Below are 20,551 nucleotides of genomic sequence, written 5' to 3'. Positions count from 1 at the left end.
TGAATGACATCTTTATTGAAGATAAAAAAAATCTACATGTCACAGTATCAGTCAAATGAATGAAAACCTCACTAAACTGATTCTGATGAGACACTATTTTATTAGAACACTACTCCATGACTAACTGTAATAAAGATCTTCCCTGGACATTGTACAATAGTTGATGTTTTGTTGCTATAACTAGTAAGGGAATAGTGGGATAAGGCTGATTCTACCCCAGAATATACTTATCAAATGCAATGAGTAATTAGATGGACATTCCTGTAATTCTAAATGATATCCTAAACATTCAAATACACTATCTTCCACAAACAAGCCATGTAACTCTCGTAAATACAACTAACGGTCTGGAACTATCAATACAGCTGCTCAAAATCACGAGTTACTTCTTTCATGAAAAAGATTATGAGTTCCACAAAAACACGAACATTCCTAGAATTGGAATACTGTCTATGGTGGTTAAAGTACTGTGTTTACTTAAATTTCTGAGAGAAAATTTATAGGCAAATGTCATGTTCCTACACTGTCCTAACTACTTTACAGTTCTAATCTTTTTTGATTAATCCCAAGTCAAAATAATTCTACAACTACATATAAGTATGAAAATTCTTACTGTTGAGGTGTGTACAGTACGCATATAAAACACCAGGTCATTTGTCAAAAATATAGGAGGGAGGCTATTTTAACCCTGCTCTCAATGCTATCTTCTTAATATGGGTTACTGACTGTATGAGGCTTATTTCTGAAAAAAAAAAAAAAAAGAGTATCTTTCACAAAATGGCCTATTGTACATACAGTACTTACATGGTGAGTCATAATACACAGCAGGCACTGCTGAGGTTCTTGGACAAATGTGAAAGAAGCAAAAATAGGAGTGGCTTTACTGTATACTCAATTCCAGTGATAGATCCAACTAAGTACAGTGCTGTATAAGAATTTTTAACAATATATACTCATTAAACATATCATCGCACAGGTATACGGGCTGAAAATATTGCAATGCAAGGAAAAGAATGTGTGAAAAGGAAATATATAAAATATAAATTTTGTGCAAACAATAACAAAAGTATAACATTTAGAAATAAACTGCAATCTTGAGTATGCAATACTAGCTGGATCTACTTTTGAGTTTTTCAGAGAATTTAAAACTTTCACATAGAAATATCATTACCTTACTTCTTGATTTCCTTTTTAGCAACAAGATATCAACGTCAACAACTTGAGCTTTCAATCACTGACTTAACTTTCTTTCTTCACATGTAAATAATCTACCTATGTACATTCTAATATCCCTTCCTTTTGCATTACATGCAAAACAAAATTCTCATCCTCACTTACATATAATTTGTTCTGGTTTCTTGGACTTCATATACAAAATCATATTGGATGCTATCACCAATGTTTAATGTACTGCAGGCAGTGATGTGACTTTTAAAGGTGAAATGTCAAGTGACAGTAGATTTGCTAAGTAAAGTAAGAAACCAGAAGGCACTCCTACTCAGTATGATGAGAGTGAAAGGTTAAGAAGGTCACTTCAGATAGAGTACTAATAATGTGAATGTAGAGAAAGATTAGGGGCAAGTATGAACTACAACAGTGTGTGCCCCTTCGAGAGTACAGTGTGTAAGCTAAATAGTGTACTACACAGGATGACAAAGTAAGACACGAGACACGCCAATACAGTGGCCTACACATGCAATTTTGAGATGCTATAAATGTAGCTGTATATATAGTATATTTATAGAGTAGATATATATGTTTATAAATTGCTGATCAATCTTCTATATTTTTACACTAGATAACGAAATGTGTAACTAAATCCCCAGGTGGTATAATATGCATTTTCTCTATATCACCAGGCATATGCTGTCTTAATTTTATAAGTTATACTATATTCAATACAGTACATATGCATATCACATAGATCAATTCAAAGACACAAGCACACATATAAATAATAAAGTCATACAAGTCCTCAAGACCAACAAATCTATACATAAATTTCCATCTTCTTGATAAAACCACACAATCTTCCTCAGTAACAAAATCTTGGGCAACAAGTTGAAGCTTTTAAAAAACATGCAGGGTAAAAGTACCTGTCCCTTGATTTTTACTGGCTTGAAAATCTACACTACCTGAACCAAGCTTCACATCTCACGACTCTGGATGCAATAACCAAAATACATTCACTTGCACAGCCATGAACTGATACAATATGTACAATAAATGACACAATCAATACTAAAAAAAAAAGTGCAAACATGGTAGAATAATCAATGACATTGTTCCAGGCTCTACCTAAGGCAAAAGAATAGAGTAACAAATTTAGCCTCAGTACTAAAACAAATTCAAAATCTCTCTATCAGATGGAGAACCAAAATGGGACTTGACTGTCCAAGATATTAACACAAGATTAATTACTGAAGAGGAATGCAATCAAGTGAAATCAGCTATTCATTCAAAACTTTTTTGGAATGTACATAGCAAGTCATGACAAAGTAATCTCAAACATCATACGGTAGGTAAATCCAAACACCAAATATAGTAATGTATTCTTTAGCTTAGCAAAAATATTCTTAAATGCATACTTCTGGGCAGACCAACATATGGAAGAAAAACACTAATTACAAAACTATGTACACTCCACATGAATAAGAGCTTCACATTATATATTCCTCTCAATTTTACCTATTACAGTACGGTAATCACGGTACTGTACAGTACTGTACTGTACTTTGCACGCTACAAAAAAAAAAAAAATTCAGTATCTATCAAAAAATTTCTGAACCTAATAATAAAAAAAGCTTTTGGAGTTTAACACTACTCAATTTCATCAATTCATTTTCAAGATCCTTTATTAATCTGACACAGAATTAACATTTTCCATTTTCTGAATCAGCAATGGTTACAATACATATATAAAATATACAACACCCCAATCATATAAATGTAACAAAACATATCCAAAGTAAATTACACTCCATATGACTGGTTTGTATCATATAAAACTGAAAACAACCATCCGTAGCACCAACAAGTTTTTATGTCCTTATTCTAAGGTATAATATGTGGTTTTCTGGTCTAAAAACACATTTCAATTCCCTTAACCTAATTTTTGTAAAAGTCACATGAAATCAGAAAAAGTGATGATGGACAGTTGCATCCGACCACATTCACTAACCTTCACTAACTGAAACTGGAAATGTCAAAATGAGCACACAAATCTTAAGTATTATAAACATCTCAAGGAAAAATGGAGATCTTAATTTCATGTATCTAACACCTTTCACATGCTCGAGGAAAATTTTGCAGCAATACTACGTCACAGCTTTATAACAGACTTTGAGAGATGTGAACATCTTGTAAACCTTCACTAAGTATCTTTGTGACCAAATTACCATCAAGGAAAAACATTTCAAATGAGGGAAAATTAACGTGTGAAGCTTTACAAAACAGGAAAAACTATCAGAGTTGTTTCACCACAATATCATATAAAAGACAATTATAATTAGGGGACACTTCAACCCAACCACAAGGTTTATAAAGATAAAAGAATTATTTCATCCTAAAATGTATTTTCAACAGCATTAAAACTAAAACTTAACAGATGTAAAAATTTACCTTTGTCATTACTAAAATCAACTGTTTGAAAGTAAATGATGTTCAAACTCACTGTTAAAATATAACCACAGCTTTAAATAAGAGCCAGAATATGTCTTAACTGAAAATAAGAATACAGCCACTTAGAATGGAAATCCCACTGGACTACATTTAAAAATACTAAATCCTAAAAAAAAATGAACATGCACAATGAACAGTATGAAGTACAATTTACAAGCAGACTATGAAAACAACTTTACTGATTGCAATAAGTGTATTATGGTAGACTGTATACTTTAATGTCCTTACTGATCTCATTAGGTAGAAATTAAATTGAAGTAAAGTTCTAAATGACTGAAGATAATATTCCACAAGAGTAGTGTGCCTCAAAATGAACAAAATTTAGTTTGAATGAAAAAATAATTTGTAAATATCAAGGTGGTAATAGCTGAAAGGCACAGTTACTGTTTTATATCATAACTTCTTCCTTCCCTGGAAAACGGTACAGTAATTATAATCTGACAAATATAACTATTCAGTGTGGGTTTTAGGGGTAAAGCAGCTTTGTCAACCTATTACTCTCATTCAGCAAACAATGCAAACAAACATTTGACTGTCAAGTAAATGTAATATGATTCATACAAAAATTGCCAGATTTTTATTTTTCCTATTTTCTGCCAAATCTTCCTACAGTATAAAGATAAGAGTAAAATGCTCTGCATTCACAGTAAGCCTTTTGTGATGCACTGGAAGTGGTGCTAAGGGCCCTTTGCAGAATCCTTTCCACCCCAGCTGCGCTGCTCCAACCTATGACCTTTCATGTGCTCCTTCAATTTCTTCCTACTTAGCTGTCTAACTTCCACCCCAGCTGCGCTGCTCCAACCTATGACCTTTCATGGGCTCTTTCAATTTCTTCCTACTTGGCTGTCTAACTTCTCTGGCTTTACCTTACTTCAGAAAATAACAAAGCAAACCATGGCAGCGTTTCTGTGGTTAAATATGCCACAAATCCATTGAGGTCCCCAACACTGAACAGGTATGACTGCTGGACTATACAAAGCCAACAAACCAAAGAGCTCAGAGGTGACCAGAAATTGGTCTACTCTTATCCCAGGATAAGGGTGTTGTTTGGTCCATGAGTGGAACACTGTGTATTCATAAACATTCTACTATAGTCAATTATATTAGTCAAACCAGACTGCTTTTTTATATGATCAATATTATTTCCCAAATTCATGTACTACTGTATTTCAAATAAAAATATTTTCTGGAGTTCCATCACTTTCCCCTGGCCATATTAATGTCTCCTCTGCTATAAGTTTCTTGTAGGCCTAATTAAGCTAGAACCTTCATGTTTAAAAACTTTGCAAAGTTTGGTGTTCACTGCATACCTCAGCACTTCCATGCCAACTTGAGTAACACTCAAACACACCCTTCATTATTAACATATCTCAGTTATTCATTTACCTAAAACATGTATCTATGGATTATAATTCTACAGTATTATTTTCTAAAAAGATTTGCCCCATTATCTGGACTACCTTTCAAGAAAAACCACTACATATTCAGTTATATCTCAGCTTTTCTTAATCTCTCTACTATGCGTAAGAGGAAAAGGCTCTTTGCTATGCTTAAGAGGAAAAAAGTACAGTAGTCAGGGCATCATACCAATAATCCATCACATTAAGCTTAACAATCTACCCCATAGATCAAACTAGACTCATGGTTATTTTAAAGCACACTACTCCCATACAATATTATTCATAGTGGGCTAAAGTTCCACTCCTGCCAGCAGAGTGGATGCATGTGCATGTAAATCAATGATGCCCTTCTAAACAATTAAGGTGTCATTTTTTCACATATATCATCCTTTTATGTTATTTACCTTCATTAAATCAATTTAATTCTCTCATAAACCTTGTAAGATACAACTACTGAATGCTGCAAATAACAAAAACTACAAAAACAAAAATGTGTAATGAAAATGAAGATTAAGTATTTTGCTTTAAATCAATACACTACAAATAAACTACAGCATGTATCCAGGAATTAAATTTATGTAGTTTCTTACAAAAATAAAATTGTCAAACTGAGTTGGCTATAATTAAACTGTGATACCAGGCAGTCTGAAATGCCTTTAATGCAATGACTACACATTACAGCACTCTTCTCTGATAGCTCTTACTCTGCTGTTGACTAGTTTTGCTCTGAAGACTTGAAATATTTATGCAGTCATAAGAAATTCTAAGAGGATAAGAGTAATCAATATTTGACAATCTATCTATAGAAATTGTATTTTTAAACTTGTGCCAATCAATTTTGATTAAAATGTGCCTAATGCACTTACTATTTGTACTCTTAATGACAATGTATTTCTTTTACCTGTTTTCAGAGGCCTTTAATTAATATAGTTTAAGACACTCAAGAATCTGTGATAGGAGTTCTGCCACACAATAAAAAAATATATCTATATACTACTATAAATAATATTACTTGCAGAGGATGAAGTGAAATGATGTAATATTATCAACATTCAGTGTGTTTAAGCAAGTTCAGACAAATCCAAATTACTGTACATTGTATCACTACACTTTGGCAACTGATGCACACTAAAGCAGTATGTAAGAGAAGCAACATTTTTATTTCTCTTTCATTTGAGACAAAAAATGAAAATGTAAGTAAACATACTACTGTACAGTATTCACCTCTTTATCCATATTCTGGAGAACACATTGTCAGACAATTCTACCATTTATTTTCACGACAGAAGAAACAAAACGTCAGAATTATTTACTCCTTGGAGTAATTCACCAGAAAATACAGACACACCACATTTAGACAACACTTAGGTGGAAATTTTCAAGTCTACACATGAACACAACCACTGTTAAGTAAAATTTAGTTTCTAATCTTAAGAATTCTTCATTAAAATAAAGAAAATTCACCTCAACCTCTAGTCAATATCTTCAAAATATACACACAGGTAATGCAAAAATTGACAGTCATTCTGAACCAATCACATACTGTATACTTCACATTTTAAACTTTCAGATTCTAAAGCATCACCTAAAGAAATTTTCCCATGTTATGTATCATATAAAGTGAAGATTATACAAATATTGCACTACAGAATCATTCTGGATAAGGGAAGAAGCTAATGTGGGTACAGTATTGTCATAATTCTTTGTATGACGGAAGTAATCTTAAACTAGACCACCCAGAAACAATTAACAGCCAGTATATATATATATATATATATATATATATATATATATATATATATATATATATATATATATATATATATATATATATATATATATATATATATATATATATATATATATGAGAGAGAGAGAGAGAGAGAGAGAGAGAGAGAGAGAGAGAGAGAGAGAGAGAGAGAGAGAAGAGAAAGAGAAATAAATACTCCTCACATTCTTTGGGAAAGTTGGCAAATAATTTTTTAAAAAGAAAAAATTTTTTTAATAAAGACTGAAAAAATCCATTTTTAATTTTAAAAATGTTTTAACAAGCATCTAAAAAGCAAATAACGTATACTGTATAGCCCTTCTGATAAAATATTAAATTTCTACACCCAAACTGCTATATAGTACAGTGTACCTGACTATATGATCAAGAGTACAGTGTATCTCAATGACCTACAAAATTAAGGTCTATATATCCACCACTTTAAAAGCAAAAAATTCATTGTTTTCATCACAGTCCCAATATCACATGTAAATTCCAATGCATATAATTAAAAAAAAAAGTCAACTTGGTACAGGCAGTCCCCAGTTAACAGCAGGTCTTCCGTTCCTGGGCGAGTGCAAATAACCGAAAATCGTCGATTACCAGAACATCGCAGGAATCATAATAAATGGCATTTACAACTCCGTAAACACCAATCGGTGCCAATAAACTGCTTAGCAATGATGATAAACCACTTACTGGCATAGAATATCGCTTACTAAAGCCGATAAACTGCCTACCGACACCAATAAACTTCCTACTGACACTGATAAACCACTTACCGGCACCGAAAACTGCTTACCAGTGCCAAAAATCTGGTTAATGACGTTGTTAGCCAAGCGTCATAAAACCAAAACGTCGTTAACCAATGCCGCCGATAAGCGGAGACTACCTATACCCTTTCATTTCACAAAAATTATTTAATAGCTTTCCATTTGGTATTTTTTCTCCAGTTTGAAATACTACACATTTCATATGATTTTCCACAGAAATCCTCATCAAGTTCAGATGTTTCACAGCACAATCTTTTGAGTTTAATGGTAAACAAAAACACAGTAACCTTGCTTCATAATACAGTATACTAAAAACAAATGAAATTCTAAAGCAAGTATTACAAAGCCATATCCATCTTACAAAATATTCTTCAAAGATGGTGAGACTATTCACAACACTGAATGGCATCTACTAACAGAAGAGATTTTTTCAAATATGAAATAAATATAGCATAAAGGCAAAATTATCTTGACAACCAGTGGTGGGATAAGGCAACTATTCGATAAAGATATTTTCTACAGAGAAAATAACTTGAAAGACTACTGTCTACAAAAAATCCTCATATGAAAGCATACATACTAAATTTACTCTATGATTTTCACTGTTTATTCTTTGTTAGCTCCTTGCCTCTCATTACCTAACAGTCATTGGAAAAGTAAGGCTAATGACACTAACATGTACATCATACAATAAGATTCAGTGCATCAAAGGCTGTGCTTCCAAATGGGTGCGTTACAAGAAAATTAGGCTGGAATGTTGCCATTGTATTCAATCAATCATTACTCATACAGTGAAGCAATCACTTCTTCTTTCAACTTTAAAACAATGGACTCAAGAGACAAACTAATCCATCTCTAAAACAATCATACACCACATAACATAAATGTTTAAAATACCGTCTCCTTGAATGACTCATGATTATGGCCAAGGAATGAAAGGAAAAAGCACAAAGCAAAATAATCATACTTACAAAAGTTTTATAGACATCAAAATACAGTGTTGTTAGAAATTTCATAAGTAGACAAAAATATGTTGCATTTCTTATTTTTACCTGTGCCCAATGCCCAGTCAAAGGTGGAAAACAGGTGCTAAAAAGATGCTTAATATATCAAAGCAGTGACTTCTGAAGGGTGAAAACTTCCCCCTTGAAGGGAAATTAACGTCTCAAGTGTTAAACGCACTGTACTCTAATTCCCTTACTGTTGCAGCAGACCTCAGCCTTGGACCAACTGAATGGACTGCCCTGGGAGGGAGGCACCCCTCTAAAAATAAGCATTCTGTATTTGTATATGAAAATTTCAAAGTTCTCTTTTGAATTTGGCTGAATGCCACATTAGGGGGAAGACAACTGACTCCTATGCTTTTCAGCAATCATTTCATCTGACTGGAAAAACAAAGAATAAACAAACTGTATAAATGTATCACTACCTACGACGAAGCTGTTATAAAATAAGCAGATAAATGCCATTAAAAATCACTGGCGACAGCAACACACACACACACACACACACACACACACACACACACACACAACTTGCATACATATTACAAATGCATGAAAACTTCAGGCACACTACATACTGATGACCAAGATGAGAAAGACCTCAAGACTGAATGTAAAAGCAAAGAATCAACTTGAAGTTCACTAAAGAAAAAATGAAGTCAGAGGAGCATCTGGACATTGAAATGAGAGTGCCTGATGAGACACGGGTTATTCCCAGCAAGGGGAGGTTTTGTCAACTGAAAACCACCACTCTACTAATAAAATAAGCATTTTATATGGCACTCAGTTCCCCCACCTAATTAAGAGTATCAGGCACAAATTCGAAAAAATATGTGGCTTTTAATTCACATGAACACATAAGGCTACATACCTGGGGATTCCACATGCAATACACAACTTCACATGGAAGAAACAATTTTTTGTAGGTCAAAACTGTAATTAAATGCTGACGACGAAAAAGACATTTGTCACAACCAAATATAAGCATAATGATGTGAAACAACGGTACAAAAACACCTTTTAAGCTTTTCAGTTACTTTCCTCACAGTCATATTTTCACATGAAATATCACTATGTCAATTAATATCCTCACAAAACATGTTCTCTATTAGAGTATTTTTAAAAAAACAATATCTGAACATATAACAGCACATAAAATACATTTGAGTAAAGTAAAACTATTTGAATATATATTTCACATACACAAGCTCGCTATATACATGTCTTCTTCACAGGCCCCAGTGGTAAGGCAGTCCTAAATCCAAAATATCAAGAGATTATTTGAATTTTCAAGGACAAGCTTCATCTGTCATGAAGCAAAGTCTTCATGAAGTTCATGTGCTGTAATAAGCATTATTAACTTGAATTTGAACTCTGGATATTTCTGGGTCATTTTAACTTACAACCAACAGCATGTTAACTTATGTGTCATGCTCTCTCTATTTAGGAGTATGATTTCTATAATGGAGATATAATGCAATCAGATCACTAAATGATCACTTCAAATATTGGCAGGCAAGACATGCTTTGTTAATTTTGACAGGAGCTGGAAACAGGGTGTACCCAAAACATTTCAGAGGCACTTGAATAACTGTGGACCTTCACTACTCTTTCCAATTCTGTCGCTTGATTATTCAATACCTCTCATCGGCATTATGGAATAAAGCACATAAAATTATTTTATACATATATAAGTGATTTGTTAACAATAACATAAAAAATTTTGAAAGGCATGAAAAATACAGCAGGATGGGTCTTTCCAGTTTTCTTACTAATGCCCTGCTTGTTATTAATTGAGATTCAAATATTTACAGTATTGGCTAAATTACCAATAAAATGTTCCTGAGAGCAATATGCACAAGTCACATATGAATACAGATTTCAAACAAAATAAAACCACACTAAATGCCAACATCATTTGGAAAGAGAGAGATATTTAAAGCAAATGCTTGACAAGCACCAAAAATATATTTTACACTTAACAAAGACAACCAAAATTTACAAATGCAGTAAGTTAGAGAACAAGGATCCCCTCCATGGGACTGCTTCACAAGCTGTTTATGAGACTTGTAACAAAGTATTTCAGTTTGAGGCTTGGCCTGGCTACCTGACACCAGTGAAAAAGACATGCAAAGAAGTGGTTTGTACTCTAGTATGATCAATTCCATACGTTACATGAAAATAAAGAAAAATAAGTTATCAGAGGATAAACATGGGATGCAGTTACAGTTCTGTTAGTGCAATGCCTAATGATTTTCAGAGGAAGAGATTCTACTGTAATTTTATATACATTGCCAGAAACAACATTCCGCAACATATTTCAATTTCAATCATACAAACTTATTAAAGTTCCTTTGAAAGGTTCAAGTGACTAGAACAAATGACTAGTAAATTTTTGTGTGAAATGTACATAATCACAAACCTATTTCTAGAAGTGGAATGAGTCAAATCAGTGCAGTGTAGTGCTGTTTATCTCCTTGCCAAAAGGAATAACAACCATATCATAAAATTATATTTTTATTTTTACGAAGGAGCCCCGCTCATAAACATTTCATTAAAAATCATGGCTGCATCGGCAGAGTGTAGTTTATTATAAATTTTCCATGTTTTTATAGTTGATCTTTCTCCTACAGGAAAAAATAATTACAAAAACAGAGATACTTTATTATAGAATAAATTCTGCTAAAGTAGCCACAATTTTCAGTGAAACATGTACCAGGGGCAGTCATATATTCAAGTATACAGAGCTTCTATGCTTTTTTTTTTTTATAATGATTCCAGTATATCATTGAACAAGTCAGTTTGCTGCAGTTCCTCAATCATCTACACTAATTCTACAAAGGCCTGTATTAGCAAATATGTCATATTTTTTTTTATTTTGAAGGGTTCTTTCTATAATTTATGTAAGCAAAAAATACAATTCAATGAAGGTTTGATAATCGAAGAATTACTGTACTTGTTTGTTACATAAAAGTATAATGTAATTAGTACATATATGGTACAAAAATATAAGGCTTTTTCCATAATCAATCATATTGTACTGACAGTAGTTTCATTGTTGAAGTATAAGAGTTGAAAAGCAAACAAGTACTGTTTTAACCAGTCAACAACTGATTATGATTATCAGAAGGTAGAAAACAGAAGGAATAATTTGAAATGGCACCTAAATAACAGCCTTTTCTTCATAGAGTTGAGATTTTTTAAAAGGCAATCACTTCAAAAGTGGTTCTGGAAATCACACCTACACATTGTACAATTATGTCTGTTACTCTATTCCTTTGGCAGAGAGAATACGACTACACGCTCATGACTTCCCATAACGGATACAAAGTATGAACATACGAAAAGTCTTTTTCAAAGTATAAACCTCTTATAGTACTTCTCTTGAGCATACTGGTCACACAGCAAACAACACACTTACATAAAGCAAGAGATTAAATCGTTATATAAACAAACCTTAGAACTAAAAAAATGAATAACTTAAGGCCTTAAGTTCAAAATGCTCATCACATTACTAGATTCTTTACTAGATTCTTAAGTTGATAGGAAAATTTCTAAAAAAATGTTTTTGTTAACAAAAACAAATATGTACTTTGTAACTTAAGCAGTACCTTGCTATAAGTCCTACTGATCTTTTTTTACACATCAGATCTTTGTAACTGGAAAGACTTTATCCTAACATTAATAAACAAAATGTCTCAACCATCACTGTATATCTATTAGGATCCACCTCAAAACCCACATGGATTCCAAAATACAATTAGAAAACATTACAGAAATGCAAATCATTAAAATAAAAGTGAAAAGGACTACATTTAGCCTTCTAAATACATGATTAAGGTAGCAAAACGGAACTAAGATAGATGTGAATATACTAATTATAGAGAGAGAGAGAGAGAGAGAGAGTATACTAATTATAGAGAGAGAGAGAGAGAGAGAGAGAGAGAGAGAGAGAGAGAGAGAGAGAGAGAGAGAGAGAGAGAGAGAGAGAGAGAGAGAGAGAGAGAGAGAGAGAGAGAGAGAGAGAGAGAGAGAGAGAGAGAGAGAGAGAGAGATGTTTAAATAAAAAGGGCCTATTCCTCTAAAAGAATTGGATCAAAAGAATATTGGTTAGGGAAGGGACTACAGCGGGTGATCAAAGAATGACATTACTTTCCTTTCCAATAAAAAAGAAAAAGTCCCAATAATGAATGGTAAAAACATAACAATACAAAATGCTGTAATGAGACTCAACGAAGTTGGCATGGGTAGCTGCTCTGATGGACGGACACAATGTTGGCAAAATCAGAGTACTTGGTGGACATCCAGAGGGACTAAGTACAATGCAATGATGCATTCTGGCTGACAAACCATTTCTTTATGGTCATAATGTTCTTGCTGCTGATGACAGCATAGTTTCCTTTATTTCCAAACTAAACTGCATTGTTACCTCTAGCAAGACTTCTTATGTAGAAAAACTTTGGGGTTTGTTCCTTCCTACTTGTATGTAAATATTCGGTAAGATCATCTTCATATTTGGTGGCAGCTGCATTTGCTGATCCACAAGGAAACCTTCTGCTTTTTCTTATTGTTTATTATTTGTCATCATAATCAAAGTTTTATGTGAGGTTTTCCCTTTAAGGAGTTGAATACAATTTCAGGTCTTCATTCAAGCCGCTGCTCCCTGATTATCTGGGCCTTCATACTAGTCTTTGTCTTGCCACTTGACTATCTACAGGCAGTCCTCAGTTATCAGCGGGGGTTCTGTTCTGGGGGTGTGATGATAACAGAAAATCAGCGATTTCCGGCGCTTTTTCAGCGATTTTTGGGGTTTATTGGTGCTGAAAAGCTCCGATTTTCGGTTATCGACGCCTCTGTTATGTATGTATCGGCACCAATACCCAATTATCAGCGCCGATAAGTGGAAATCGGCGATTTTCAGTGCCGAAAATTGGCGATTTTCATCGCTAGACAAGCACTGTAAAACCGGATTGCCATTAACCAAGCCCGCCGTTAACCGGGGACTGCCTGTAATATGTTTTGGACTAACTGCTGTTCTCCTTTTCATGGCACATTCCCAAACTGCCTCAGTCTTCAAGATCTCTGCTTAATTTACAGCCAACTTACTACCTTTTCATTATAGGCTATCTCAATGTCTGAGATCTTGATTTACTCTCTAGACAGTTCATTGCCACTATTATTATTAATTACATACTTTAACCAGACCAATAAATGAAAATAACTGTGTGAAAAATTGCACAAAAATGAGATTTTTATAATAAAATTAAGTTTTACCATACTTACCTAACAATTATGATAGCAGATCAGTTCCTAATGGCAGCGCTTTTAAATTGCACGCAATTGTACTGCAATTGCCAGTAACTGATGTCGCCATCTACCGCCATCCCGCTCGGTAGTCCCAAGGATCACGTACTGGTAAGTCAATTTCTGTTCCTGCCGTTCACGGGTAAACACCTGCAATCGAGTGCTCTTCAGACGCGCTAGGTATTTTCATCATTTTTCGCTGGATTTCGGTGAAGTACAATACAGGCAGTCCCCGGTTTACGACGGTTCCGGCTTACGACGTTCCAAGGTTACGACGCTTTTCAAATATATTCATCAGAAATTATTTCCCGGCTTACGACGCATGTTCCAGGGTTACGACGCGTCATACGCGATCCGACGGAAGAAATATGGCCCCAAAACAGCAGAATAATCATAATTTGAAGGTTTTTTTGATGTAAAACTCAATAATAATGCAGTTTACATCGTTTTCAATGCACCCAGAGCATTAAAAGTAAGGTTTTCTTATGATTTTTGACGATTTTCGACGATTTTCCGGCTTACAACGATTTTCGGGTTACGACGCGGCGCAAGAACGGAACCCCCGTCGTAAACCGGGGACCGCCTGTACTGCAATTGTTGTTTGACTAGAATCATGTCTGATTCAGGATCGTCAGTTAGGTTTTGCACCAGTGGGTGCAATGCCAGGCTTAAAATTAAGAGTTGTTATAAGCCCCACACCGTGTGTGTAGATTGTAGAGGGGGATCGGCTTGTTCTAGGGAGGTGCCTTGCATCGAATGTAGTTGCTGGTCAGACCAGCAGTGGAGGGTCTTTCTTTCTCATCAAGAAAAACTTGCTAAGGATAGAGTTAGGAAGGCAGTTCATCGGGCTAAAGCTACGTCGGACACCAAGAAAGTTAGCCTAGAGGGGAGTAGCTTAGATGCAGGTCCGTCGGCAACAGCAGACTTTCCGGCGGCTACCGCAGACTTTGGGGCTTCTACTTCTGCTTCTGTCTCAGCTTCTGCTCAGTCTATTTCTGCTTCCCCTGCTCCTAGTTCTCCTTCTCCTTCCATTGAACCTATTATGCCAGCTTCCCACCCTGTTTCACCTAGTACCATTGCCAGTCTTGAATTGAGGTTCGAGAAGAAGTTTGAATTTCTTTGTAGTACTATGCCTGAGTTGGGTAATTCTGTGAAGACTTTAATGGAGAAGTCTAATGTGCCTTGTGCTAGTGTTGTGCCATCTGAGGGTTCGGTTGCTTGTCCCAACAGGTCTCCTAGATGAAGGTCACTGTCCCGCTCCCCTGCACCAGGGAGAAGACATACCAGATGTCACAGGGAGCCTCTTGGGGTTTGCCCACAAGCGATCGTTCCCTCCGTCGAGTCTACAGTGCCTCAGCAGAGCCTGACGGACCACCACGGAAAAGGTGTGTCGTTCCGTGTACCGGAATCTTCTGAATCGGGAGATTCTCCTCTCTCTTGACGGCGCAAATGGCACTTGTCGGCTTCCAGACCATTGAAAAGGTCGTGGAAGTCGGACTATTTGTCCCCTCCTCCATTGAAAAGGTTGAGGGATGCAGTGTGTGTGCCTCTGGCGCCAGGTGCGCATGACTTATCATCCAGTTCGTCGGACGATTCAACCTTACATCGACCACCAGTTAAGAAACGGACTTCCACGCTTTCGTCTCTTCCACCTCCCCCAGCTCTCAAGACGTTGGCTGCGCCCTGTGCCCCTCTGGCTTCGTGGGAACCTTCTGCTCAGTGGTAGGGTGCTGCTGCCTCCCCTCCAATGGATCTCCGAGTGTCGCCTCTCGTGCCACAAGCGTCGCTTGCGCCCAGGGTGCCAATCGTTCCTCCTTCAGGAATTCCGCCGTGTCCTCGGTCTTCCACTTTGGATGACGTCTTGGGTCCTCTTAGGAGGCAATTAGATGATATTGTTTCCTTATTTAAGGGAGTGCAACCAGCGACCCCAGCGCCTACCACGCCTGTTCAACCAGCAACCCCATTGCCTGCCGCTTCTGTGCCTGCTGTACCTGGTTTGTCCCCAGTTTCGTCGGAAGAGGAAGTCCCAGAAGAGGAATCTACTTCTTATTCGGCATATACTAAACTGCTTAGGTGTCTGTGGACCACTTATCCCGACTGCTTCATCACTCCTTCACCTAAGCCTCCGCAGTCCATTTTTCGTAAGGGAAGGCCGAGGCCTGATCCGATCGTTCCCAAACTATCCTTATCGAAGGCGATCACGGCTCCCTTCATAAGCCTCGATGTGTGGTTGGCTGCCAAGAGAGATTTGGGAAAAGCAAATTTTGCATTTTCTCCTTCCAAGGCAGAAGCACCAATTCTACATTACTGGGAGTTTCCCTGGGAGTTTCTGCCTCCTCCCAAGGGGACTTCTCTAGTTTAGTGGACGCCAATAGAAGATCGGCTTTCTCATCGACTAAAGTTTTCTTCTCCTCCTCGGAAATGGACCATCTCGTCAAGAACCTCTTCAAGGTGCTAGAGATCCTGTCTTTTAGACTGGACCGTGGGTGTCTTAGCATCCAAGATTGAAAACTGCCCTGACATCCCAGAGGACGTGACGTCGGAACTTGTGAGTTTCTTGTCTTGTGGAGACAAGTCTGAGAGGGATGCAGCGAACGAGTCAGTCTCCCTTTACACCTTAGGAGTCCTCAAGAAGAGGGAACTCTGGCGCTTGTTCGTTACCAGAGGGGTCACCACCACTCAGAAATCTGCCTTGCTCTTCGCTCCCTTGGTCAAAGAACATCTCTTTCCAGAAGAGTATGACATACGGGCCCAGTCCTTCAAGAAGCCACAGCCAACAACAACAGCCCCGACCAAGTCGGCATCTCCTCTTCAACCCTTTCGAGGGGGCAAGTCTCGTCCTTACCACAGACCCAGGACTAACCTGCCCCCCATACAAGTCCAAGTCCAAATCTTCTTCCAAACCCAACACCAAGTGAGTCCTCTTTCCTTCGCCCAACAGTAGGAGCCAGGCTGCAGCTTTTTTGGAGGGAATGGGCTCGTCGCGATGCGGAAGCTTGGGTTGTCCAAGTTCTTCGCTTTGGTTATGCAATTCCCTTCAGAGAACCTCCAACTTTGACTTGCAAGCCTCTTCCATTGCCTGCTTACTCTCCAGGATCAGACAAATTTCTTGCCCTGAGTCTGGAAGTAGAAGCTCTTCTCAAATCAGCAATCGAGGAAGTTCAAGATCCGTCGTCGCCAAGGTTCTACAATCGCCTCTTTGTAGTTACCAAGACCTCAGGCGGTTGGAGACCAGTTTTGGATGTCAGCGCCCTCAACCAGTTTGTGTCCAAGACAAAGTTCACTATGGAGACCCCTTAGTCCGTTCTATAGTCTCTTCGGAAGGGGGACTGGATGGTCTCTCTGGACATGGAGGACGCGTACTTACACATCACCATCCATCAGGATTCAAGGAAGTTCCTTCGCTTCATGTTCCAAGGAAGAGTCTTCCAATTCAAAGCGATGTGCTTTGGACTCTCAACAGTCCCTCAAGTCTTCACACGAGTCCTCGCCCCACTGGGAAAATGGCTACATCTGTTGGGTGTAAATGTGTCCCTTTATCTGGACGACTGGCTTCTTCGTTCCTCCTCAGAAAGTCAGTGCTTAGAGGACCTAAGGAGGACACTCACTTTGACAAGCAATCTGGGACTCACCATCAACCTGCCAAAGTTGCAACTAATTCCCAGTCAGCGTATTCTTTATTTGGGGATGACTCTGAACTCTCTAGCTTTTCGGGCTTTTCTCTCCCAGAAAAGAGTACAGAGCTGTCTCCAAACCGTCCGACACTTCAAGAGCTGAAGGGAATGCTCAGCCCAGGAGTGGATATGTTTCTAAAAGGTTTAGTACAATTATGGACACACTACAAAATTATTGAAGACCCACCTTAGGAACACCATTTTTGTTGTCATTCTCCTCCTCAATGTTTCCATAATAATGCCATAAAATGCTTTGTCTGCTGGGTCTGTACTTATGACTGTTAAACAAAAATTCAAAATCCCTATCTACAGAATGGCGGTGCAAATCAGCAATTTATTACTGACTGAGAACATGAACCTGAACTCCACAAGAAAGGAATGAACATTTTGTCACTCAAGAAACTGGAGCCTGCTCACAGCAATATTGTAAAACTAAATCAAATCCCGTGTGGTTTGTGTTGCATACTGCAGTGCTGATGAACATAAGCCTACTAAAAACATTAAAAATGATAACAGGACAAACAAGCCTCATTTGAATGAAAAGTCTCAAATTCAAACATGAAGTAATATAATATTACGTCCTACAGAATGAAGCTTCTATTTTGTTAAGGGTTCTGTACTGCATCATTATATATAGCAAGGTGTAGCAAGGTACTGCTAGAGTTTCAATAAACAGTTTCATAATAATCTTACATTACCTTCTTTTAACAAGTTAAAGGGCCTAGAAAATAAGTAATAACAACAGTTATTCCACCATTATTATGTAAATGGCAAATAAATATATAATAAAATAAAGTTAAACAAAAGTATCCCTTGACTAGTAGTGTCCATTAATTGTATTTCTTTTTGAGTGTTCATTTCCTCTTGCCAAATCTTACAAACACAATACAGGTAGTCCCCGGTTTACAGTGATCTTGAGTTATGGCATTCATACTTATGGCGCTTGGCTCATGGTGCCATTAACCTGATTTTATGGCACCATAAGCAGTTTTACGGTGCTGTAAACGGTTTTACAGTGCTGTACCCAGCTTTACAGTGCCGTACCCTGGTTTTACAGCACTTATGGTGCTGTAAGCACCATTTATTCCCATTATTATTATGATGTTCCAGTTTACAACATTTTTTTGGTTATGGCATCCTGCCGGGAACAGAACATCCCACAGTAAACCGGGGACAGCCTGTGTAATAAAAAAAAAATTACTAAATTGCAAATGCCATATAAAACACAGCAACATAAAACTCATACTTCTCTATATGGGATGTAAAGATACCAGAGTAAGGAAATTCTCAAGAGATGAGCCCCAGTTAGTTACTCTTAACCATCCAATGCAATAATGATTATTGTACATATAAACTTCCCTCAGGACGCTGCTTTACAAAGGTAACTTTTACACCAGAGGTGATGCAACTATGCAAATTCTTTTTGGAAAAATAATATTAATTTCTGTTACAGGGTTAGAAAGTTGAGAAAAAATTGTACTAATTTCACAAGACTTCTGGTACAGTATATACACAAACTCGGCATTAATAATGTCCCAAATCAGATAAGAAATGTCAAGTCACCTGAAGAAGAGGGATGAACAGCAAAAATGACAAAGGAAAAATATACAAAATCACAGAGCTGTCAATAAATGCGTGACCTTTCTTCCTCCCAGAATGTAATGCTACATATCAAAGCATTCAAAGGAATACATACAAGGTACTTACAGGTTTGGAAACCATACAGTCATGCATCACTTTGAGCACCACTTAAAATAACACTAGCTTTAAAAGCTTTTTAACTGTACCGGTTACGATTCTTTCCGTAAGATTTTTTTCAACCACTTTTTTCTTGAAATGAAATACTGACTAGCAAGTAATTTCCAAGTGACTAGAATAACCAAGCACCAACTGTCTCCACAAGAAAACCTTGTACAGTCTAGACTGAAAGATTCAGATGAATGGGTAGGGTACTTTGTGAAATAGTCCTCAGAGATGTGACAAAATCCTCAAAAAAGTGCACCTCTCTATAAAAAAACCTAGCTCTTCGTTTTAAAAATTTACACTAAATGGAAAATATAACTAACTGCTGAATACTATCTAATTAAAAAATATGCTCAAACATGAGCACTGTTTATCTGACTGTGTTGCATAACAACTGTGGCTACAGACAGACAACACATACATGACATTAAGAGTCCCATACAAATATAGACGGAGGTTAGTAGCCAAAAGGTAAATTGGTATAAAGTGTAGTCACAGTAATGGGTACTGCTGTTATCATAACTTGGCTCGTAAATTCTGTACACCCAAACACAACCTGAAAAGTAAAGTGTAATTCCAGACATGGTGTAAATTAATGATCCTTATCATATACATGCATGAGAATTTTAAATACTGTACAGTATATTGGAAAAATAAGTAAAACAAGTTTCCATTTCAAAATCCCAACAGGATGACTATAAATACAAAAATAAGAATGGGACTTCTGTGTTCAGAAACCAAAGTAATTTGGTACTAATTGTCAAGTCAACTTTTCACCGTAAAGCAATGAGATCCAGATATGTATCAGGAAACATTTCTACAACAGTATTATAATTCTAAATGATGATGTAAACCACATCAGCCTCAGTACCCTAAAAGGTTGCTACACAAGCAAACACACAGATGGATGACTGAGCTCATCCTTCCTTCTCTCTACTGATGAGACTACTGGTTATGGCTGATAGTTCTGACAGAATGATAAAGGAACATGGATGGTCAAAACAAATCTAATTTCTTAAAAGCATATTAATTTTTTCAATATCAACACATTACTTTTTTTGGCATACCTAGTTTGGGCATCTGCATGAATCTCAGACATTCTGGTCCCTGTGAAAAGCAAAACTAAGAAAATCCATGCCTCCTGGAAGATTGTGTTGCCTGGACAGCTGCGACTCAAAAAGTTATTTTGGCGAGGGGGGGGGAG

General features: G+C 36.7%; 1 protein-coding gene across 3 annotated transcripts in view; it reads right to left on the bottom strand.

Annotated features, from left to right (window-relative positions):
- Positions 1-20,551, bottom strand: part of LOC136853061 (transmembrane protein 272-like) — a 37,135-nt gene continuing 16,584 nt past the window's right edge. For 2 of the 3 annotated variants that reach the window (XM_067128303.1, XM_067128302.1), the window contains exon 7: positions 14,524-19,903. In XM_067128303.1, the coding sequence (XP_066984404.1) occupies positions 19,701-19,903 (203 nt within the window). In that variant the 3' untranslated portion in view covers positions 14,524-19,700. Of the gene's footprint in view, positions 743-14,523; positions 19,904-20,551 lie in introns of those variants that run through there. The other variant, XM_067128304.1, reaches the window with a different exon arrangement.

This window comes from Macrobrachium rosenbergii, chromosome 26, assembly GCF_040412425.1.
Source record: "Macrobrachium rosenbergii isolate ZJJX-2024 chromosome 26, ASM4041242v1, whole genome shotgun sequence".
Lineage (NCBI taxonomy): Eukaryota > Metazoa > Arthropoda > Malacostraca > Decapoda > Palaemonidae > Macrobrachium > Macrobrachium rosenbergii.
Note: the sequence above shows the minus strand (reverse complement) of the source record. Positions and strands in the feature narration are given on the sequence as shown.